The sequence below is a fragment of the Microtus pennsylvanicus genome, chromosome 14 (assembly GCF_037038515.1).
Source record: "Microtus pennsylvanicus isolate mMicPen1 chromosome 14, mMicPen1.hap1, whole genome shotgun sequence".
NCBI lineage: Eukaryota > Metazoa > Chordata > Mammalia > Rodentia > Cricetidae > Microtus > Microtus pennsylvanicus.
The window spans coordinates 14,302,136-14,326,928 of NC_134592.1; the positions used below are offsets into that span (position 1 = coordinate 14,302,136).

Below are 24,793 nucleotides of genomic sequence, written 5' to 3' on the forward strand. Positions count from 1 at the left end.
AAAATCAACACTTTAGATCAGTTAGGGAGGATAAGGCCCCTTCAGAGGCACCCAGAAGTCTCTCCCTGGCAACAGAAACTGTGTGGCGAGAACAAAGATTTATTGGGGATTAAACTGTCAAGGCTGTCACCTCTCTCTGGGGTGGCAGAGAAAAGAAGCAAAATGGCAGAAAAGAAAACAGATTTTTATATGATAGCGGAGTTGTGATCTCTGAGCTGATTCAGAATGTCTGGGCTGACAGAGGGATGGGTTTTCTTGGAGAGGTAGTTGACATTTGTGGGAAGGTTAGGTTGACTCCTGGCAAGCAGAAGTGCACCATCAGTAATCTGCTTCTCTGGGCACAGCGACTTTAAGCCTTTGATTAGCCAGATAAAGTCATTGTTAGGACCAGAACCTCCATTTTGGGCACAGAAACTTTTGAACTAACTCATGTCTGATGAGTCTCTAACCCCACTATTGAAGCAGACACAACTGCTCTCATCCTAACGGGAATAACAGAGACTTTATTAGAGCCATTTGACTGACAGTGATCTGACAGACAGATTTCCGTTACCCCAAATTCCATGTTCCACAAGAAAATAGTTGATGAAAAATTTGAGTCTCTACAAAACAAAGAAAGTCACAGTAAAGGCATGTTTATAATGCAGGGGTTGAGATGCAGAGACGCAGGTGCATCAAGATGGGGAAGTTTCTTTATAGGCTCAAGATGCTGTCTGCTGGCATTCTTAGCTATGAACTAAAGCTAGATGTCTGTAAGGTAATAGACTCTATAGTCACAAGGTTGAGTTCTTACATGGAAGAATGCAAACATGGCTGTTATAGAGAGGCAGCACTTAGCCCAGGAGAAGGTAATTAGCCTCGGGTCCTGCAATGCTTCCATCTCTCGCCAGTACTGAAATTCAGATCAGCCTGCCAGGCTCTGTATCAGGAAGTGGTTCTCTCTAGGGAGGGCTTTTAAATGCACATTACTAGAAAGCATCCATCAGTCCATTACCAGACAGAGCACAGAGCACAGCTTGATTGTGTCAGCATTTCCTAAAGAGAGGGAGGAGTCCCTGGTGGGGATAAGTAGACATCCGTGTGCAGTGGACAGAACAAGACACCAGGCAGCAGCAACTGGGAACATCAGGACTCAGCTATCACGGACACTGACAGCGAACATCAGCTCTGCAGGTGATTTCCAAGAATCTTGCTCTCAGAGGACATAGAAGACTTACCAGGTCTGTGTGGTACTGGTGAATCCCTGGAGTCTTGGGTTGGATAGGAGAGGAGTTGATCCTATGGCACTGGACTAGGTTCAGGGAACATTTCTGGGGTGCACAAAAATCTTTTCTTCAGCCTGGGTCTTCTTGTCTATGGAAGATGGAGGAAGAACCATGGGCTCTGTTCCTGGAGAGAGAATGGAGCCTGCTCCTTTCCACCCTCAACAGGGAGGTAGTTTTGAGACCCTGACTAGCCTGGGTGCTGCTGTAGGAAGCAGAGGGAGACAGGAAATTTACAGAGTCCCTATGGGGGAGGTGGAATCACTGCCATGCTTGCAGCAGACTAGAAAATCTTGGGGTCAGAAACCTCACTTCCCCAGAAGATCCCATGTCCAAGAAAAGGGACCTCACCCTCTCCTAATATAGCTCAGCCACTGAGCCCAGTCTGCCATATAAACAGACTAGCCAGTTTTCTCTAGAATTAATTTTGACATAAAATATTGTTGAATGTTTTCTAAAGAAATAATTACATCAATCTGACAGAAAAAACAAGGTAAGCACAGCTGAAGTCCTTGTCCCTCTGCAAGCATGTTACATGCCTGGAGACATGTGGCTCTGCTCCAACACATGCCTCCCCTGATTTCTCTCCTCTCCTCCAATACTGTCGCAGTTTTCTCTCCCCTACATCTGCCCGTTGGCTCCTTCATCTGATCTCCTTCCTCCTCCTGCCTCCTCTTCCTTCCACTTTCCCACTCCTTTATCCTTTCCCCACTGTGCCCTCTCTCCTCAGTTCTTCTTTCTCACCTTTGCATTCCTCTAGCATCTACTGTTTCCTCTGAAGTTATCTACAGAGTAGAAGGAGGCTAAAGGTGGGTTGAGTGTTTACCATGATCATAAACCTTCAAATGTAGACTTTATGATGCCAGTGTCCCCAGTCAAGGGATGTATGCAGGAGATTGCCATCTGGACATCCCCTACAAATACCCACAATGCCCATAATAAGCTGCTCTTTTACTAATAATGTACAGGGGTTAATGACCAGCCTGCCAGGGGCTCCACCCATTTCCATCTTGATAGCCAAAATGAAATCTGGTCCAGGTAGCATAGACGCGGGAATCATTCATTTTTCTTCCAATCAGGAGATCTTTTTATTGAGATACAAAGCACAATGTGGATTCTGGCAGGACTGTAAGACCCTCCCTCTCCCCATCCTTCTGATGCCTGTTCTCAGGGGGCCAAGGTTCTGGAGCTGCGCAAGACGTCTCCAGTGCTGTGGTAAATTAATCCCAAACACTCCCAAATACTTACACTAAAATTAAATCCAGGGTTGTGAGATTTCTAAGACATGTCTGTTTGAGGTTGTGGTCAGTTTCCCGCTATATGCTGGACTAAGTTTTGTTCCCTGAGTCCTTAATAGAAATTGGTGATGGGGTAGGGGGCACAAGTGAAGAGGAAGAGGTCCCCTGCTTTCTAATGAGCCCTAAAGCCAAGCCAGAAGAGAAGAGGTAACATTCAGATTACACAAGGCTTGAGCCCATCCCCAGCTCTTCTCTTGCTTACCCTGTTACCCTGGCCAATTCCTCAAACTCTCTGGGCCTTGGTTCTCCATTAGGAAAACTGGTTACAGCAACAGCACTTCTTCCTGTAGGGAAAAGGAGCAGAGAATGCGGCACTGCCATCTGAGAGGCCAGGGCTCCTCCCATGCACAGTCACAAAGGCAGCAAAGGGACACAGCACAGGCCAGGTAGGAGGACTTGGAGCTGGTCAGGGAATCACGTGGAAATCCCAGATAAAAGTATCTTTTTTTTTCAACCAGGAGACCAGAGTGATGGCTGGAAACTCCGCTGCTGTCCTCTGCCAGCCAGATGGCACCTTGGGAAGGAGCAGTGCAATCCCGGAAAACCAAAGTAACAGGACACGAGAGGACAATTTAGCACTGACCTCCACCAACACTGACTTCGCCTTCAGCCTCTACAAGGAGCTGACTTTGAAGAATCCAGATAAAAACATTGTCTTCTCCCCACTCAGCGTCTCAACTGCCTTGGCCATCCTGTCCTTGGGAGCAAGCAACAACACCCTACAAGAGATTCTAGAAGGTCTCAAGTTCAATCTATCAGAGACCCCTGAGGCAGACATCCACCGGGGCTTTGGGCAGCTCCTCCTCATGCTCGGTCAGCCAAATGAGGAGCTGCAGATCAGCATAGGTAGCACCATGTTTGTTGAAAAGCAAATGCAGATCCTGGCAGAGTTCAAGGAGAAGGCAAGGGCGCTGTACCAGGCCGAGGCCTCAAGTGTCGACTTCCAGCAGCCTCATGAGGCCAAAAAGCTCATCAATGACTATGTGAGGAATCAGACACAGGGGAAGATCAAGGAACTGATCTCGGGCTTGAATGAGGACACAGTAATGGTGCTGGTGAATTACATCTACTTTAAAGGTGAGGATGGGCACTGATTCATGGGTTGTTGGAAAGGGTGTTGCCTGGGCACCTTGTGTCTATACACTGACACCTGGAAAGAAGGGGCTCATGGCCCTGGAGACAGGGGTGCCTAACTTATTATTATTAAAAGGCCTTACTTCTTCTTTGGGATTTTTTTTATATACATGTGGTTCCTTGTTCAGACTCCACAGAAACCCTGAGCTCCCAGTCTAAGAGAGCTGAATTTGACTGTGATCTAAAGTTAATGACTATCGGAATGCACAGGTCACATGTGATGTCCTACCTGAGTATGCCGAAGTCATGGTTCCAATGTACTTCAGAGCCTTGGTCAGTGTTTTACTGCTGTAAGGAGACCCCATGACATGGCAACTCTTATAAATGAAAGCATTTCACTGGGGATACTCACTACAGTTCAGAGGATCAGTCCATTATCACCATGGTGGGATCGGAGACAATAGACAGAAAACCAGTTGGCCGAGGACAGTGGAAGGTAGGACAGAGGACAGGATGGGATGAATGTCCAGAGACTGGGGAACTGGGCAGAAATGGGGTGGAGGTGGGGTCTCTCTGCTGATGTTCCAATTGATGTCGTGCTCCACATTTAGGGAAATGGGAGACACCCTTTGACCCTAATTTAACATTTGCATCTGACTTCTACTTGGACAATGAGACGACTGTGGAGGTGCCCATGATGAAAGTTAAGTTTCTGACCACACCCTACTTCCGGGATAAGGAGCTGTCCTGCACTGTGGTGGAGCTGAAGTACAAAGGCAATGCCAGCGCCCTGTTCATCCTCCCTGACCAAGGTCGGATGCAGCAGGTGGAAGCCAGCCTGCAGCCAGAGATGCTGAGGAAGTGGCAGGACTCTTGGAGGCCCAGGTGTGTGTCACCTGGAACCAGAGTTGGTCTGGCTCCCCGTTCTATTGTTGTCCTGAGGCCCAGTGTCCCTGTAACTCAGAGTCTAGTGAGCCCTCAGTGTAACGAGTGCAGAGTCAGCAAGGAGAGTGGAGCTGAGGTGAGTTTTCCTCTGCTGGCTCTGTACTGTGGGGACTGCGTTTTCTGTCATTTTTGTTGCTCACAAGATGACATCAGCTAGAGCAGGAGCTGAGGATTCCTCTGTGTCTCCCAGGCTGTAATTACACGGAATCCTGCATGGGTGTGGGAGGGCAGAGGGAGTGAGGGTGAGAGGAGATCAGCTCTGAGAATCAGCTCTGCCCTGTGCAGCCATCGCATCCCCTCATCACTCATTCATTCAGCATTAGTACAAGGATGACTTGTAGACCTACTATGTGCTGTGTGCTGATTTAAGTCCAGAGAGTATGTCAGAGACTAAAACACAAGATTTCTTATCCTGTGGATTCATCTTGTAATTGAAGAAGAGAAAGTGGGGTGGTGGAAATGAACTGATCATTGTTTGACTTGTTAAAAGGTGAGACGCAGTGAGATTAAGTAGCAGAGGATCCAAGGATAAGGAAAGTTCGAGTCACATGAGGTGTGCAATTTAAATTGGTGGGTAATCAAATGAAGTCTGAGGACCACACGCCAGGGCAAGGACTGCATTTTCTGATCTGGGAGAGAAGCATTTTTGGTAAACAAAAGTTGATACAAAGCCTTGCTGACTCTCCAGCATGATGGAGAATTAATGCAATAGGAAAACAAAATCATGTGATGAAAACCCAGATGGAAAGATGGCTTCTCTTCTGAAAGGGGGCCATGTGTGGAGAGCTGCCCAAGGTACAAAGTGGTTTGAGAAGAACACACACTTCAGTGACTCTTGCATTTCTCCTTTTGCTTTGCAGAAAGATCGAGGAGCTCTCCCTGCCCAAGTTCTCCATCTCCACTGACTACGGCCTACAGGACATCCTTCCACAGCTGGGCATCAAGGAAGTCTTCTCCACACAGGCTGACCTGTCTGGGATCACAGGGTCTAGGGAACTGAGAGTCTCTCAGGTAAGCTCAGACACACTGTGTGACTGTCATTTTGCCTGGATGTGGATGGTGAGGCCAGGTGTGTGAGAGAAGACAAACGTGAGAGAAAGCCTGCATCTCTGAGATTCCCTCATCCTGGGTTACAACTCAGATACACCCGGGTGATACCATGCAGCCAGTCCCTCTTCTATGTCCTGAAGAAAACCTCACTCAGGAGTCGAGGGCAGGGAAGAGACTTTGCTTGGTTATAGACCACCGTAGGTACTAACCTGTGCTGTAGTGTGGATGCCACCCACAATCCACTGCAGGGTGAACTACTACCAATCTCAACTTCTTCACCGCAGAGCTACCCAGAACCTCCTAATTATCACACAGAATGATAGGATAAAAGGAAATAACAAAAGATGTATAGCATTTGTGATGAATAGCATAAGGATTGGAGAGGAGGAGCCCTAGGAAGACACACTACCTCCCCAGATGCACAGCCTGGCAATGCCTAGTGTTCCGTCCGGTACCCACTCAGAGCCCGAGGCTCATATCTGCAGCAGCAGGCCATGACACTCTGGAAAAGAGAAGCCATGCCATGTACATTGCAATTTTATGCCCCAAGAAGCCTGAAGCAGGAAGGATGCTGAAGCCTCTGCTGCCTACCAGCACCATAGCTGCTCCCTGTGAGTCTCCTGAGTAAGTGGAGTATGGACTAGTGTTGCCTCCACCCATCCTCAGTGTGTAGTGGGTTTGAGAGCAGCAGAGATTCTCAGAGACAGAGCAGACCCAGAGTTTGCCTCATCTCACACCCTGAGCAGGGATTGGTTGACACCAGGGCTAGAGCTCATGATAGGAACAAGTTCACGAGGAGCTGAGGCCAGCAGTGGATGCTCCAGGAATCTCCTCTCCTGCCCTCCCTGGTCTCCAGTGAGTGACGTCTTTCTCCTACAGGTGGTCCACAAGGCTGTGCTGGACGTGGCTGAGACAGGCACAGAAGCAGCGGCTGCCACGGGATTGTTGAAGAAAAGATCGGCTCTAATTAGGAATCCTTTGAGAGTGAATTTCAACAGGCCATTCCTCATGATTATCTCTGACACAGATACTCAGACTCCACTCTTTATGGCCAAAATCACGAATCCCAAGGGAAACTAGAACTTTCCAAGTGGTGAGGGGTCCTCCTGAGAGCCGGGATTAAGTTTGTATTTGGATCTCTATGTGGATGTTGGCTCTCCCATGCTCTGATTGGCTGTGCTGTGCCCGGATTGGACAGGACAGTGACAACGTGTATGACTGTATGCACAGGGTCCTGTGGACAGTCAGTGTCAGGTTCCTGTCCTCGTGCAGCACTAGCTCATGTTCCTGAAACTGAACCCTGTCTTTGCCGCTTCTCCCTGCTGCCGCTCCTGAATCGACCTCTAACCAAAGCCTGGAGCCTGGCAGGTAGTCTCTGTCCCTATCTCGGCTGTGGTTATGTCTGCCTTCACCTTGACAGGCTTGATGGAAATATGCAAGCATGTCGGCGTCCATGGGGACCTCAGCCCCAGGACTGAGCAGGGAAACTGCTGGCTGAGACTGTTTCCAGAATCTGGGACCACTTGGTGCCCAGTTCCTGCCTCACACTATCCCTCTTCCAGGCTCTGCCACCCACTGTCCCATAAGGGGCTCCTGGCCCTGCCCACATCTGGCACTGTGTTACAGCACCTATTCCCTCAGCTGCATGGAGTCAGTTGGTCAGCTCAGCTCCTTTCCCCCTAGTGTACCTACTTAGGAGAGAGGAGCCATTTTCTAGGTTCCCCACTGACCAACCTCACCCTGCAGATGGACACCACCTCCTTCTTTACCCAAAATGCAGCCCTTGGAGCAAATGATCAATAAACATATATCTGCATGGAAAGTGATCAGGCAATGTTCATTCAGCTCCTGTTGGCAGGGGTGTGGCCTCCAGTGACAAAGGGTGGGAGAGATTGTCACTCACATTGTGTGACTCGTGTGATGAACCTCTGACGTACATGGTGATATCTGTCCTTTTTATGGATGAGATTGATAGTGGGGCAATCTTTTGTCATGTACATAGAATTAGGCCTGTGTGCAGTTTAATGCCTTGTGTTACTTCTGGTAGTCATGAGTGGAAGGTGCTAGCCCTAGTTTAATTGCTAGTGAGATAAAGGTTAGTGTGAGGATGCTGTTGTTAGTTTCAGGTTGGAATATCTATAGTCCTAGCTGTTTAAAATTTATAATGATAGAAAGTAGAAGAATTATCAAGGCAGTGCCTTGGAAGGAAATATTTTGTTGCTGTTTCTGTGGATCGTGGATTTGATATGTTATCTATTAGTGGAATTATGGCTAGGAAGTTTATTTCTAGACCAACTCATATAATGAAGAGATTGGTGCTGATAATAATGACTATGGGTCCTGATATGATTGTGAAGTAAATGATGAGAAGTGTGATTGGATGAATTAGTACAGTAAGTGTTTAAGCCAACATTTTTGGGATTATGGATCCTATAGCTTTATTAGCTGACCTTACTTGTAGAACAGGGTGCAATGGATAGCCTTGAGAATTTTGGATTCTTAGGTATAGGTTCAATTGCTATTGTTCTAGATATAAGAGTGTCTAAAATTCTATTATTTCCTTTATCAAAGTAACTTGCTTTTTAATTTAGTATTTCATCACAAACATATAAAACCCTAAGTAAGATAAGATGTTACCAGTGTAGTGGGGGTATTTCTCAGACAGACTTGATGTGTTTTGGGAAGGATTATAGAAGGACTTTGAAACTTTGGGCTAGGCAAGCCACTGAGTGTTGAGAACTCGGTGGGATGTTCTGTGGGCACATGGCGGATAACAATGTTGAAAGCAGTGCAGCTGATGGAGGCCTGGCTTGTGAAGTTCAGAACGAAGATTAAAGACTCATCAGGCACCCGTGGAAGAGCAAAATGGCAGAATAGAAAACAGATTTTATTTGACAGCAGGGTAGGGTTTTTGAGATGATTCAGTTTGTCTAAACTAAGGGGAACCCTTGTCTGAGGTAGCTGACATTCCTGGGAAGATTTGCATGGCTCCTGCTAAACAAAAATTAACCAAGGGTGATCTTTCTGGTATACAGAGACCTGCTTTTAGACCTCTTTTTACTCATCCAAAATCTGTCTCCTTAGGACCAACATTTTCATTTTGGGACAGTAGCTTTGAATCAAAAAATCCCTGCTTGCTGAGTCTAAACCAAACGTTTATGCAAAAACCACAGTTCTCAAACTAAAGAGACTAAGAGATACTTTCTTCTAGAGCCATTGTGTGTGATAACCAATCTGAGAACACAGATTTATGTTAACCAATTTCCTATGCCAACAGGAAGCAGTTTTACAAGAACTGTATAGCTTAACCAAATGAAGAAAGTCACAAATCAAGGCAAGTTCAAAATGCGGGAGTAAGAACCTCAGAGAGGCAGGTGCATCAAGATGGGGGAAGCCTCTCTGCAGGCTGAAGATGCTGTCTTCTGGCATTCTTAGGGTTTGTAGGATGTCTATAATAGAGTCTATTGTCACAAGGTTGAGTTCCCATACAGAGGGAGGCAAACATGGCTGTTCCAGAGAGGCATCACTTGAAGAGTCCAAGAAAAAGAATATAAGAATGTAGATTCCAGAAATAAGAATGAAGAAATAGAGAAATATAAAGTTGTTCTACTAGGAAATAAGAACAGACTGTCAGCAGCTTTCTCAGCAGATCAAGGATTAACTATTAACAGTGGGTTACTATGCTTTACAACCCATAGCTCTATTTACAAGTCCAAAGCATCTCTCTACAAACTGAGAGGTAGCCTAAGGATATGAGCTGAGTCAACTTTCGGGCAATAGATAAATGACCTCTGGGTTATGCATTATCCCTGCTATCTGAAACTGGCAGCATCAAAGGGGGAGCACAGGGCTTCAGTAAACACTGCCTGGGAGTACCAAGGAAGTCAACAGATTAAGTACAAATTAGTTTAACTAAAAAACTTTGTTAATGGAGATTATAAAATAAACCAAACTGTATCTGAGTTTTACCTTGAGATTCTAAAAATTTCTGTTTAGACTTAGTGCTTAGTGCCCTTATTATAAAAAGGTGGGTTCAGAAAGCGGTCTTTGTAGCAGCCTTACAAAATCCATCTCATGCAGTGACCTTTATCTCTTATGACTAGATTTGGTTTAAAGTCAGCTGTATCAGCTGTTAGAACAACTCCTGTTGTCTTCTAGATTCATTTACTTGGAATATATTTTTCCATCCTTTTGTCATAAGTATTGTCTGTCCTATATGGCGAGGTACAATTCTTGGAGATTTTAATATAAGATGCTATTCTGTGTCATTTAATTAAGAAACTAAGACTATAAACATTTAGAGTGAAAAGACAAAACAAACAAACAAACAAACAAAATCCATCTCAAGCTGTGGTTTCTTTTTGTGCCCCATGGAGATTTTTTTCATTTTAATGTTTTATCTTTTCCTGGAGTCTGGTTTCTGGAGCAGAGTTTGCTTCTGGTTTTTAGACTTTGGCAGTCATTCCTCATCTTTGCATGATCTCCCTGGACCCAACACCCAAGCTCAAAAGAAAGTAATTAGCCTCTGCTCTAGCAATGTTCCCATCTCTTTCCAGTACTGAAATTCAGATTAAGTCATCCAGGATCTCCAGACACAGAATCCTTTCAGGGGTCCCCCTTCAAACCAGACAAGGCAGCTTCCCCTCAGATGTCTGATGCCAAAGAGGGCACAAGGAGTGTCTATTTAGATTCTGCTCATTGCTACCAGACAGGACGGTTACACTGATGCAAGATTGGTTTGTCAGTATTGATGCTGGTGTTTATTAACGTGTGAGTTTCCCTAAAGAAACCAGGGAGCATAGACACAGAGTGTGTTCTTCTCAAAGTGACTTAGAAATACAGAACAAATGTTAGCTACAGCCCAACCTGGTGAGGAATAGGACAGGGTCTGCACACTCTCATTGCTCCTGAATGCCCTGGATATTCAGTAAGCTTGTTTACAACACTTTTGGGCAATTTCTGGCCAGGTGGTTCTGTTAGCAGAAGTCTGAAGTGCACTTTACCAGAAATCCTTCTATCTGCTCATTTCCAGTCTGAGCACACAGCACAGCTTGTATGTCCCAGCATTTCCCAAGAAGAGGGAGGAGTCCATGGTGGGAATATATAGGCATCAGTGAGCAGTGGAAAGAACTAAGCAATAGGAAGGCAGCAACGACCAACATCAGAACTCAGTTGTCCCAGGAGCTGGCAGCGGGCATCAGCTCTCAGGTAATGCCAAAGATTTCTACTTTTTGGGAACACAGGAAGAACCTTCCCAGGACTGTGTGGTTCTGGTGATGACCTAGAGTCTTGGTTTGGAGGAGGGGTGATGAGTTGTTCCTGGGTCACTGAAGTGGAATCAGGGGACGTTTCTGGAATGTACATAAATCTCTCCCGTTTGGGTCTTCATGTTTATGGAAGATGAAGGCAAAATGAACATTGCTCCTGTAGACAGAATGGAGCCTGCTCCTTTCTGCACTCCACAGGGAGTGAATACTGAGACCTTGTCTTGCTTGGGGATGAAGGATCTAAGGAGGGACAGGAAAGTCCCTCTGGAGGAGGTGATTTCCCCACCATGCTTACAGTTGACTGGAGATGCCTGGGCGTCAGGAGCCCATTTACCTTGTAGGGTCCCATGGCCGAGCAGAGGGTCTTCAGCCTCAACTAGAGAAGGGAAAAAGCAGTAGCTCAGCCACTGAGCCAGGCCTCCTGCTGCACACATGGAGCAGCCCCTTTCCTCTGGAAACAATTCTGACACAAAATAGTGTTCACTGCTTCTCCAAAGAAATGCTTGCATCCGTAGGAAGTAAACATGGAGTAAAGGCAGCCAACTAACTGAGGTCCCTGGCTCCTCTGCAGGAGAGTAACAGCCCTGGGGACAAGCAGCTTAGCTCCAGCCTTCCCTCCTCTGCCCCTCCAGTTCCCTCTGTGTTCTTCTGTTCTTCTCTCCCCTCCACCATCCATTTGGATTCTCCTTCATCTGTGTCCCTTCCTCCTCCTATCTTGCTGCCCCTCTTTTTTCCATTTTCTCACTCCGTTATTCCTCCGGCTCTCTGTCTCCTCCCTTCCCTTCTTCCTCTCCCTTCCATGTATTTACCGACCACTTTCACCTTTGGACACCTGAGCAAAGGGACAGAGGCTAAAGGTGGGTGCCTGTGTTTACCATGATCACAAGTCTTCAACTGTAATCCTTTAGGATGCCCGTGGCTCCCACTCCAGGGGCATAGGGAAGAATAGTTCTCTAGACATCCCTAAAACTAACCCCCAATATCCCCATAATAAGTCAGACAACTGTCAAAAATGGAACCTGGTCACTCACCAGGCTGCTTAAAGAGATCCACCCATTGGCTTGCTACCACACAGCCATGCCAGGAGCCCAAACCAAATCTGGTCCAGGTGTCATCTTTCTTCCCACCAGTGAGCCTTCCAAGCCTGAGGTGCAAACCACACTTTAGTCTCTGGCAGCACTGAAAGAACTTTCTCTGTTTGTCCTCCCTCCTGTTCCCAGGGGTGCCAAGGTCGTGGCACCGCACCAGATGTCTCCAGATCTGCCTCTCAATTATTTCTCCCCAGGCTTCATGCACCAGACTCAGTCAAGGGCCTTGGGATTTCCCAGGTTCGCATCAGAAGGCTCGGTTAGGGCCTGTGCTAACTACTGCTACAGGGGTCTTAAGTTCTACCTACAGGGAGGAGAGACATGGGGGAGTGCAAAGGAAGAGGATTATCCTCTAATGTATCCTTCTGCAGAGAGAGAATGAGAGAAAATATTTTGATCAGACAGGGCTCAGCCCACCCCACACCCTGCTGCACTTCTGGCTTGCTCTGTGACAGGGGATGTCCATGCCCCATTCTGAATCTTGGTTCTCTGTAGGGAGATTGGCTGCTGCAGCAGCACTTCCTCCAGTGTTGATAACAGGGAGCACATGACAAGGCGCTGCCATCTGGGGGGCCAGAGCACCTCCATTGCACCTTCAAGGAGGCAGCAGGGGCAGCAGAGCAGGGACACAATGCAGCTTGGTGGGAGGACATGGAGATGTTCAGGACACCACCTGGCCCTCACAGAATCATAAGATCTTTATTTTCAGCCTGAAGAACAGAGAAGATGGTGGTCATTCTTGTAGCTCTGGGGATCCTGATGGCAGGAATCTGCCCCGATGTTAAATGCCAACAAGATGACATACCAGGAAGTAACACCGAACATCAGAAAGACCAAAACAATGGGATAGAAGTGGACAGTCTAACACTGGCCTCAACAAACACTGACTTCGCCTTCAGCCTCTACAAGGAGCTGGCTTTGAAGGATCCAGATGAAAACATTGTCTTCTCCCCACTCAGCATCTCAGCTGCCTTGGCCATCCTGTCCCTGGGAGCAAACAACAACACCCTGCAAGAGATTCTAGAAGGTCTCAAGTTCAATCTCACAGAGACCCCTGAGACAGACATCCACCGGGGATTTGGGCAGCTCCTCCTCATGCTCGGTCAGCCAAATGAGGAGCTGCAGATCAGCATAGGCAGCACCATGTTTGTTGAAAAGCAAATGCAGATCCTGGCAGAGTTCAAGGAGAAGGCAAGGGCACTGTACCAGGCCGAGGCCTCAAGTGTCGACTTCCAGCAGCCTCATGAGGCCAAAACTCTCATCAATGACTATGTGAACAAACAGACCCAGGGGGAAGATCAAGGAACTGATCTCAGGCCTGGATGAGAAGACAGTAATGGTGCTGGTGAACTATATCTATTTTAAAGGTGAGGATAGGTACAGGGTGGTGAGTGGAGGGAAAAGATATTGACTGGGCACATTGGATCCATACACTGTCCCCTTAAAAGGAGGGGCTCACAACCTGGGTCATGGGTGACTCACATCTCTCTTCTCACATCCTCTACTTCTCCCCTAGGGTTTTTTTTTTTAATATACTTGTGGTTCCTGGCACATGCTCATCACATGCCCATAGGTCTCAGTCTAAGAGTGCTGAATTTGGTTGGTACTTAAACTTACTCACTAGCAGAATGCATAGCTCCCAAGTCCAGTCCTTCCTGAGTGTGCAGAAGCTGTGATTTCTCCCTGCAGAGAATGGTTCCCTCATTCTGCCCACTCCAGCATCTCTAATATGCTCCTATAGAAGGTGTCCATCCCTGCTGGAGAGCCTGTTTCTAGAAGGATTCAGGTATGCTGTTGACTCCTGCCCAGAATTAAGAGAGAAAATAGCATGGCCCATAAGCCTTGAGGAGCCCCGCGGGCAATTCCTATGCAGGACCTTTCCCTTGAGCCATTTCGGGAATGAGCTGCACTTGGGATAGGAAAGCAGGCATGCTGAGACTAAAGAGAGGGCAGTGTCAGCCAGGCTGTTTAGTGCACGTCTTCTTCGGGGAATTTTGCTTCTGTAACTAACTAGTCCATCAGCATGAAGGTCAGAATGCCCAAGACACATGTCGGGGTCAGCGAGTCTGAAGAGAATGGGGGTGCAAGGGAGTTGAGAGACACAGCTGGAGATATAATGTCTAAGGATAGTGAGGGGACCTCCAGAGCCTACACCAGCAACACCCTGCCTGATAGAGTAGGGACAAAATTGACAGCCTAGAACTGGTGCCTGACAGAAATTGTGATGTGATCAGAATGGCGTTGGTCAGGGGTTAGATTACAGATAGTCCAGGGCAGGCTGTGAGTTGTGGGCAGAAAATCAAGGTGTCCATGCACAGAAACAGGGACTAGGAGGACAAAGGACATGAAGACAAGTTGGCTGCATAGCTGCTGTGAGCTGGGAATGGTGGAAGCAGAGTGATAACCTAAAGGAAGGCTGGGCTTGTCTCTCTAACCAGAACCCAAGAACCAAGACTGCTTGTCTGTGAGGTGGGGGTGCTTGTTTAATCTACTAGATCCCAGTTCAAGAAGTTGTTTCAGTACCAAGTCCTGCAGGCTGTGTTGGTAATGAGGACATAAACTAAGAATTCAGGATAAGTCAGGACAGGATATCTGTTGAGGTGCCCACAGCCCCTGCGTGAGCCGAGGACATATTACTCACACTTATCCCACTATCTGTGGACTCAGAGATTGCTCATGGTGTGGGAGAATTCAGTCTCTTTTGTCCTGTTTCCTCTAAAACCTGTCCCACAAGTCATTGCCTTCTAGACATCGTTCCCCCTGAGGAAGAACGGGTCTCCAACTCTCACTAAAATCCAATCTCATCACATACTTCATATCTATGTTAGACTCCCCATGCCCAGAACCCTAACAGTTGCTCAGGAACTCAAGTAGGCAGGTTTTGTCTTTGAATTTCACCTTCCCAAACTAAGCTTGGAGTCTCTTCTCACCTCTGGGAGCTGTCCACCTACAAGGGTATTTTTCCAATCTAGCATCCCCCGCCCTGAATTGTTGAAAATGGATTGATGGCTGTCACAACTTAGAAGCTGAGCAGAAATAGGATAGAGGTGCAGTCTCTCAGTTACTGATGACCCCTTTCATCTTTAGGAAAATGGAAGACGCCCTTTGAACCTCGAGATACTTTAGATTCCAAGTTCCACTTGAACAACACAAAGTCTGTGGAGGTGCCCATGATGAATATTAAGGAGCTGATCACACCCTACTTCCGGGATGAGGATCTGTCCTGCACCGTGGTGGAGCTGAAGTACACAGGCAATGCCAGCGCCCTGTTCATCCTCCCTGATGAAGGCAGGATGCAGCAGGTGGAAGCCAACCTGAAACCAGAGACCCTGAGGAAGTGGAGGGACTCTCTGAGTTCCAGGTGTGTGTCTGCAGGACCCAGATCTTGTATGCCTCCCCAGCCTAGTCTCTGCCCAGTGTCCCTGTATCTCAGAATCTCACTAATACCTGTATAATGGTTGGAGAGTAGGCAGGGGCAGGAGGAGTGCAGGTGAGTTTCCCTCTGCACACTAGGGAGTTGAGGGAATTTTACTGTTGTTTTTGTTGTTCACAAGATGACATCACCCGGGGCAGGATCTGAGGATTCCTGTGTCCACCAGGCTGTAGTTATAGACAAACTCGAATGGGTTTTGGAAGGCAGAGGGAATGAGGGTGAGATGACATCAGCTCTGAGAATCAGCTCTGCCCTGTGCACCATCTCATCCCAGCTGGTACCATGTCTCACTGCCTTGCTGTAGGAAATCCTAGAGCTAGTAGCCCTTAAGTTATCTGCCCACTGCGGCGTGGCCTCTTATAGTATTAATGCCAATGTAAAGCCTGCATCCGGCTTCTTTTTCAGCTGCACGATTTTATTGCTATTCCCCATTCCAACAAAGGATTCTGATTTGTGAGTCTACCTCTGGATGTTTAACCATGTATTATTCTCGGTTCTGAGCTAGTGTGGGATTTCTTTTAAGCATCCTTCCTCACTGCCTTTCCAGCATAGTTGGATAATTATTGCAATAGGAAAAGCAAAATCATGTGATCTAGGCACAAATGGAAAGAGGGCTTTTCCAGTGAGAGGACAGAATGTACACGTGGCCTGGCAACAGTGTGGTTTAGGGGAACACACAGTTCAGTGAGTCTTAAATTTCTTTTTCCACGCTTAGGAAAATCCACAAGCTCTCCCTGCCCAAGTTCTCCATCTCCACGGACTACCGCCTGGAGGACATCCTTCCACAGCTGGGCATCAGGGAAGTCTTCTCCACACAGGCTGACCTGTCTGGGATCACAGGGACTAAGGACCTGAGAGTCTCTCAGGTAAGGCAAAAACACACTGGGTGGTTCCCATTGGTGCCTGAATGTGGATGGTGAGGCCAGTGTGGAGGGGGGAGGGCAGGAAATGTGTGAGATAGCCTGCATTTCTGAGATTCCCTCATCCTGGGAGGTCAGATTGCAGCCTAGATACATATATTATGCTGGATGCCTAGCAGTCAATCCCTGGGCCCCCTAAAGGTAACCTCACACCTAATCATTGTGGAGAAGGAGCCTGTGCTTGGTCTTAGACCATTACTTGCACCAACCAGTGCTGTTGAGCAGATGCCACCCACATTCCACTGCAGGACAAACCACTTCCAGTCTCAGCTTCTTCACTGTACAGCTGGCCCAGAACTTCTGGATTAGCACACAGAAGAATATCAGTAAAGGAAATAGCAAGGAATAAAAGGCATTTGTAATAAAAAAAAAAAAACTTAACAAAAGGAGAGGGGCTAGAGAGTTGGCTTAATAGTTAAGAGCACTGGCTGCTTTTCCAGAGGTCCTAAGTTCAATTCCCAGCAAACACATCGTGGCTCACAACCATCTGTAATGAGATCTGGTGCCCTTCTCTGGCATGCAGATATCCATGAAGGCAGAATGTTGTATACATAATAAATAAATAAATCTTAAAATAATAAAAATTTTTAAAAAAGGAAAGAAGTTGATTAGGACTTTAAATTACATTTCCAGATGCACAGCCTGGCAATGCCTAGTTTTTTGTCCAGTGTCCACTCAGATTCCCAGGCTCTGATCTGTACCAGCAGGACATGGCAGTCTGGAAAAGAGAAGCCATGCCATGTTTAGTACTGCTGTATGTCCCAAGGAGGCTGGCACAGGAGGGATGCTGAAACCTGCACTGGCTAACAGCACACTAGACATTCCCGGTGAATCTCATGAGAAGCTGTCTGTGGAGTAAGGACAGGCAGTGTCTATACCCATCCTGCAGTGATTACTGGAATTCAGGGCTGCAGAGATTCTCAGAGACCCAGGACGTGCGTCATCTCACACCCTAGCAGAGGAACAAACAAGCTCACCACTGACTGAGGCCAGCAGTCGATGCTTGCTCCAGGAATCTCCTCTGCTGCCCTCCCTGGTCTCCAGTGAGTGACGTCTTTCTCCTACAGGTGGTCCACAAGGCTGTGCTGGACGTGGCTGAGACAGGCACAGAAGCAGCGGCTGCCACGGGAATCGGGATTGCGGCAACGTCTCTAAATAGGAATCCTTTGAATGTGAATTTCAACAGGCCGTTCCTGATGATTATCTCTGACACAAATACCCAGACTTCACTCTTTATGGCCAAAGTCACAAATCCCAAGCACAACTAGAACATCCAAAATGGTGATGCTTCCTCCTGGGAGCCAGGGATTAAGTCTGTTTGTGGGCCTCTATGTGCATTTTGGCCTCGATGTTCTGATTGGCTGTGTGTGCCTGAGTGGAGAGTGACAGTGACTAACTGTATGACTCCACCATGCACAGGGCCTGTGGACAGACACTGTCAGACTCCTCATCCTCTTGGCAGTGCTAGCTTATGTTTCTGAGACTGACTCTGTGACCCTTCCCTGCTGCCTCTCCTGTATGAGTCTCTGCCCGAACATTGTCTCTGCCAGGTAGGATCAGCCCTACCTGTGCTATGGTTATATCTGCCTTCAGCTTCCACAGGCTTCATGGACTATTCAAGCTTTTAGCCCTATTTTGTTCATCTCAGGCCCAGGACTTAGAAGGGAACCGGCTGCCCTCTCTGTGTTTCCAGCCTCTGGGACCAGTGTGTGTCCAGTTCCCGCCTCAAACTTTTCCTCACCCAGGTTCTGACACCCAATGTTCCTTCAGCAGCTCCTGGGCCTGCCTACATCTGACACTGTGCAGGAGAACATATTCCTGTTTCTGCATGGAATCGATTGGTCAGCTCAGCTCCTTTCCCCTACTCTACCTACTTGGGGCAGAGGAGCCTTTTCCTAGGTTTTCCACCGGCCAACATCATACACTGGATGGATAGCTCCCCTTCCTTACCCAAAATGCAGGGCTTTCACAAAATGCAATAAACGTATAACTGCACAGAATGTGGTCAGGTTGTGTTCACTCAGCTCTGATTGGCAGAGGTGTCACTGTAGTGACAACAGAGTACTAGAAATTGTCGCTTACACTCTGTGACTTCTGTGATAAACCTCTAACCTATATTTATTATCAGTTTCTTTTATTACTTTATAAATAATACCATCAAAATTTCCACCTCCTCTTCTCCTTCCATTTCCTTCCCGCTCCTCCACTCACCCTCCCTCCACCCCCTCCAGTCCTAAGAGAGGCAGGGTACCCTGCCCCGTGGGAAGTCCAAGTACCCCCCTCCTCCATCCAGGCCTAGAAAGGTGTGCTTCCAAACAGACTAGGATGCCAAAAGGCCAGTACATGCTGTAGAATCAAATCCCAGCGCCATTATCATTGGTTTCTCAGTCAGCACCCATTGTCAGTCACATTCAGAGAGTCTGGTTTGATCACATGCTCATTAGGTCCCAGTCCAGCTGGCCTTGGTTTGCTCCCATTAGATTATTCACACTGTCTCAGTGGGTGGACCAACCCCTCGTGGTCCTGACTTCTTGCTCATGTTCTCCCCACTTCTGCTCTTTAACTGGACCTTGGGAGTTCAGTCCAGTGCTCCGATGTCGGTCTCTGTCTCTATTTCCTTCCATCGCCAGATAAAGGTTCTATGGTGATATTCAAGATATACATCAGTGTGGCTATGGGACAAGGCCAGTTCAGGCACCCTCTCCTCTACCGCCCAATGACCTAGCTGGGAACATCCCCGTGGACACCTGGGAACCCCTCTAGAGCCAAGCCTCTTGCCAACCCTAAAATGGCTCCCTTAATAAAGATATCTTCTTCCCTGCTCCCATATCTACTCTTCCTCCATCTCAACCATCCCACTTCCCTAAATTTACCCCAACCCTCCTCTTCTCCCTTCTCTCTCCCCCTTCCCCCATTCTAACCCCCACCCCTATGCTCCCAACTTTTACCCCAACCATCTTGTCTGCTTCCAATTTCCAGGAATATATATATTCCTGGAATATATATATTCATTCCTTTGGGTTCACCTTCTTATTTAGCTTCTCTAGAATCAAGAACTATAGGCTCAGTGTCCTTTGTTTATGGCTAGAATCGACTAATGAGTGAGTACATGCCATATTCATGCCATATTCGTCTTTTTGGGTCTGGGTTATCTCACTCAGGAATAGTGTTTTCTATTTCCTTCCATTTGTATGCAAAATTTAAGAAGTTATTTTTTTTTACCACTGAGTAGAACTCTAATGTGTATATGTGCCACACTTTCTTTATCCATTATTCCATTGAGGGGCATATATGTTGTTTCCAGGTCCTGGGTATTACAAATAGTGCTGCTATGAACATAGTTGAACGAATGCTTTTGTCATATGATAAGGCCTCTCTTGGGTATATTCCCAAGAGTGGTATTGCTGGATCCTGAGGCAGGTTGACTCCCAGTTTCCTGAGAAACAGCCACACTGATTTCCAGAGTGGTTGCACAAGTTTGCATTCCCACCAGCAATGGATGAGTGTTCCCCTGACTACACATCCTCTCCAGCATAGGCTATCATTCATGTTTATGATTTTAGCCATTCTTACAGGTGTAAGATGGTATCTCAAAGTTGTTCTGATTTGCATTTCCCTGATTGCTAAAGAAGTTGAATATGACCTTAAGTATCTTTTGGCCATTTGAACTTCTTCTGTTGAGAATTCTCTGTTCAGTTTAGTACCCCATTTTTAAATTGGGTTATTTAGAATTTTAAAGTCTAGTTTCTTGAGTTCTTTATATATTTTGGAGATCAGGCATTTGTCTGTTGCGGGTTTGGTGTCTCTGTTTTTATGCCAATACCAAGCTGTTTTTATTACTGTGGCTCTGTAATAGAGTTTGAAGTCAGGGATGGTAATGCCTCTGCAAGTTCCTTTACTGTATCAGATTGTTTTTGCTATCCTGAGGTTTTTTGTTTTTTCCATGTAAAGTTTATTGTTGTTCTCTCAAGGTTTGTGAAGAATTTTGTTAAGATTTTGATGGGAATTGCATTGAATCTATAGATATTCTTTGGTAGAATTGCCATTTTTACTATGTTGATCCTACCAGTCCAAGAGCATGAGAGATCTTTCCATTTTCTGATATACTCTTCAATTTCTGTCTTCAGAGACTTAAAGTTCTTGTCAAATAGACCTTTCACATCCTTGGATAGTGTTACCCCAAGATACTTTATGCTATTTGTGGCTATCGTGAAAGGAAATTCTCTGATTTCCCTCTCTGCTTCATTATCCTTTGTGTATAGAAGAACTACGGATATTTTTGAGTTGATTTTGTATCCTGACACATCACTAAAGGTATTTATCTGCTGTAGGAGTACTTTGGTAGGGTTTTTGGGGTCACTAATGTACACTATCATATCATCTTCAAATAACAAAAGTTTGACTTCTTCCTTTCCAATTCGAATCCCCTTTTTCTCCTTATGTTGTCTTATGGCTATTGCTAGAACTTCAAGCACTATATTGAAAAGGTATGGAGAGAGTAGACAGCCTTGTCTGGTTTCTGATTTTATTAAAATGTTTTTAAGTTTCTCTCCATTTAATTTGTTGTTATCTGTTGTCTTGCTGTATATTGCTTTTATTATATTTAGGTATAAATCTTGTATCCCTAATCTCTCCAAAACCTTTATTATAAAGGGGTGTTGAATTTTGTCAAATGCTTTTTCAGCATCTAATGAAATGATCATATGATTTTTCCTTTAAGTTTATTTATATGACGGGTTACATTGATAGATTTTTGTATGTTGAACTAGCTCTAAATCTCTGGAATGAGACCTACTTGATCATAATGGATAATTTTTTTGATGTGTTCTTGGATTCGGTTTGCCAGTATTTTATTGAGAATTTTTGCGTTGATGTTCATGAGTGAGATTGGTCTGTAATTCTCTTTCTTGGTTGAGTATTTGTGTGGTTTTGATATCAGAGTAACTATAGCTTCATAAAAAGAGTTTGGCACTGACTCTTTTGTTTCTATTATGTGAAACACAGTAAGGAGTATAGGTATTAGCTCTTCTTGAAAGTTCTGATATAATTCTGCATCAAAACCACTTGGTCCTTGGCTCTTTTTGGTTGGGAGGTTTTTGATGACAGCTTCTATTTCCTTAAGACTTATAGGTCTATTTTAATTGTTCACCTGGTCTTGATTTAATTTTGGTATATGGTACTTATCTTTAAAAATGTCCATTTCTTTCACATTTTCCAATTTTTTGGCATACATGCTTTTGTAGTATGACCTAATGTTTCTCTGCATTTCCTCGGTGTCTGTTGTTATGTCCCTTTTATCATTTCTGATCATGTTAATTGGCGTGCTCTCTTTCTGCCTTTGGATAGGGGTTTGTTAATCTTGTTGATTTTCTCTAAGAACCAACTTTTTGTTTCATTGATTCTTTGGATTGTTTTCAGTGTTTCTATTTTGTTAATTTCAGCCCTCAGTTTGATTATTTCCAGTTTTCTATTCTTCCTGGGTGAGTCTGCTTCTTCTTTTTTTTTCTAGAGCTTTCAGGTGTGCTGTTAAATCTCCAGTGTGTGCTTTTTCCGTTTTCTTTTATGTGGGCACTTAGTGCTATGGACTTTCCTCTTAGCACTGCTTTCATAGTGTCCCATAGGTCTGGGTATATATTTTCAATGTGTCTTTATTTTCATTGGATTCAAGGAAGACTTTAATTTCTTTGTTTCTTCCTTGACCCAGGGGTGGTTCAGTAGTTGACTGTTCAGTTTCCATGTGTTTGTAAGCTTTCTGGGGGGCAGAATTGTTGTTGAATTCTAACTTTATTCCATGGTGATCCGATAAGACACAGGTGGTTACTACAATTTTTTTTGTATCTGTGGATGTTTGCTTTGTTACCGAGTATGTGATCAATTTTCGAGAAGGTTCCATGTGATGCTGAGAAGAAGGTATATTTCTTTCTATTTGGGTGAAATGTTCTATAGATGTCTGTTAAGTCCATTTGATTCATTACACCTGTTAGTTCTCTTATTTCTCTGTTAAGTTTCTGTCTAGTTGACCTGTCCAATGGTGAGAGAAATGTGTTGAAATATCCTACTATTAGTGTGTGGGGTTTGACATATGATTTGAGTTCTAGTAATGTTTCTTTTATATATGTGGGTGCTTTTATATTAGGGGCATAGATATTCAGGATTGAGACTTCATCCTAATATAGTGTTTCTGCTATGAGTATTAAGTGCCCTTCTCCATCTCTTCTGATTGATTTTAGTTTGAAACCAATTTTGTTAGATATTAGTATAGCCACACCTGCTTGTTTCTTAGGTCCATTTGATTGGAAAACCTTTTCCCATCTCTTTACTCTGAGGTAGTGTTTGTCTTTGAGGTTGAAATGTGTTTCTTGTAAACAGAAGAATGTTGGATCCTGTTTTCCTATCCATTCTCTTAACCTGTGCCCCTTTATAGGTGAATAGAGTCCATTGATATTAAGTGATATTAATGAGCAGTGGTTGTTAACTCCGGTTACTTTTTTTTTTGGTGGTAGTGTTTGTGTGTTGTCCTTCTTTGAGTTGTGCTGGTGGAGGGTTGTCAGATGTCTGTGTTATTGTGGGTACTGTTGGCTTCCTTGGGTTGTGGTTTTCCTTCTAGTACTTAATGTAAGGCTGGGTTTGTGGCTACGTACTGTTTAAATCTGTTTTTGTCCTGGATTATCTTATTTTCTCCATCAATGGTGAAGAAAGCTTGGTTGGGTATAGTAGTCTGGGCTAGCATTCATGGTCTCTTAGTGTCTGCAGCACATCTATCCACGACCTTCTGGCTTTCATGGTTTCCACAGAGAAGTCAGGTGTAATTCTGATAGGTTTACCTTTATATGTTACTTGACCTTTTTCCTTTGCAGCTCTTAATATTCTTTCTTTCTTTTGTATGTTTTGTGTTTTGATTATTATATGGCAAGGGGATGTTTTTTGTTTTGATCCAGTCTATTTGGTGTTTTGTATGCTTCTTGTACCTTCATAGGAATATCGTTCTTTAGGTTGGGAAAGTTTTTATCTTTTGTTGAATATATTTTCTTGGTTTTTGAGCTGTAATTCTCCTTTTTCTACCCCTATTATTCCTAGGTTTGGTCTTTTCATGGTGTCCCAGATTTCTTGGATGTTTTGTGTTCAGAATTTGTTGAATTTGTTGTTTTCTCTGATCAATGAGTTTATTTCCTCTATCGTATCTTCAGCATCTGATATTCTTTCTTCTATCTCTTGTATTCTGTTGGTTATACTTTCTGTAGTTTGTGTTCATTTACCCAGATTTTCCATATCCAACCATCCCTCGGTTTGTGTTTTCTTTATTACCTCCATTTCGGTCTTCAAGTCTTGAACTGTTTCCTTACCTGTTTGATTGCTTTTTTCTTGGTTTTCTTGGGTATCTTTGAGGGATTTATTAATTTCCTCTAACTTTTGGTTTGTCTTCTCTTCCATTTTTTAAAGGAATTTTTCAGTCCTCTTTAAGGGCCTCTATCATTTTCATAATGTTATGTTTAAAGTTGGCTTCTTCTACTTCTTCTGGATTAGGGTGGCCAAGTCTTCCTGTTGAGTGTTCACTGGATTCTGGTGTTGTCATGTTGCTTTTCAGGTTTTGGAGGAATTCTTGCATTGGCGCCTGCCCATCTCTTACTTTAGATGCGGCCAGGAGAGTCTTGGCATCTTGGTCCTATCTTTGCTGTGACTGACTGTGTACTTGGGGGATTTTCTTGGTCTTCCCTCTCTTAGGACCCCTCAGCACTAAAGCTGGCTCTCAGATCACCTCTGCCCTCAAGCTGGCTTTGCTGGTGGATCTAAGGACTCCACAGTTGTAAAGGAAGGATTGGGGGCAAGATGGGATGGGGTAACTAGAGAAAGCCAGTAGCCAGGGATACACCCTGCTGAATGGCTAGAAACATTTAGGGAAATGGAGAAGGACTCCATTCCTGGGACCGTCCAGCTTGGTGGGCACACACTTATCCCTCTGGATGGATCTCCTCAGTACAGGAGCAGGGACTCTTGCTGGGCAAAGGACCTTGCAGACAAAAACAGCAGGCTTGAGGGGAGTCTGGGTCACGTGGAATAAAGAAGCCCCTGCAGCAGCACTCACCATTAGCTCCCCAGATCCTCAGCCCCAATGCAAGATGAGTTGGGGGATCCTAGGACCCTGCAGATGGAAAGGAGTGCTTTGGGGCAAGATGGAATGGGAAAATGGAGAAAGCCAGTAGCCAGGGAGACACCCTGATGAATGGCCAGAAATGTTTAGAGAAATGGAGGGGGCCTGTACTCCGCTCCTGGAACTGTCCTGCTGGGTGAGCATGCACTAACCCCTCTAAATGGATCTCCTCAGTATAGGAGCAGGGACTCTCGCTGGGCCAAGGACCTCACAGACAAAAGGGTGGGCTTTGGGGAGGCAGGGTCATGTGGAACAAAGAAGCCCCTGCAGCAGGAGCTGGAGGGGGTTTGTATTCCATTCCTGAGAT

General features: G+C 45.4%; 3 protein-coding genes across 3 annotated transcripts; all 3 read left to right on the top strand.

Moving 5' to 3' along the window:
* The first annotated feature begins 3,030 nt into the window (after nucleotides 1-3,030).
* LOC142834614 (serine protease inhibitor A3G-like) lies at nucleotides 3,031-7,014 on the top strand. Its single transcript, XM_075947382.1, has 4 exons — nucleotides 3,031-3,637; nucleotides 4,246-4,519; nucleotides 5,440-5,590; nucleotides 6,509-7,014. The coding sequence occupies exons 1-4, from the start codon at nucleotides 3,031-3,033 to the stop codon at nucleotides 6,707-6,709; spliced, it is 1,233 nt and encodes a 410-aa protein (XP_075803497.1). The 3' UTR covers nucleotides 6,710-7,014.
* Nucleotides 7,015-12,710: 5,696 nt separating this feature from the next.
* LOC142835230 (serine protease inhibitor A3N-like) lies at nucleotides 12,711-13,310 on the top strand. Its single transcript, XM_075948541.1, has one exon. The coding sequence runs from the start codon at nucleotides 12,711-12,713 to the stop codon at nucleotides 13,308-13,310; it is 600 nt and encodes a 199-aa protein (XP_075804656.1).
* A 1,784-nt stretch (nucleotides 13,311-15,094) lies between these two features.
* Nucleotides 15,095-17,695, top strand: LOC142834613 (serine protease inhibitor A3N-like). The gene is made up of 3 exons (XM_075947381.1): nucleotides 15,095-15,345; nucleotides 16,133-16,283; nucleotides 17,405-17,695. The coding sequence occupies exons 1-3, from the start codon at nucleotides 15,155-15,157 to the stop codon at nucleotides 17,603-17,605; spliced, it is 543 nt and encodes a 180-aa protein (XP_075803496.1). The 5' UTR covers nucleotides 15,095-15,154; the 3' UTR covers nucleotides 17,606-17,695.
* Nucleotides 17,696-24,793: the final 7,098 nt, after the last annotated feature.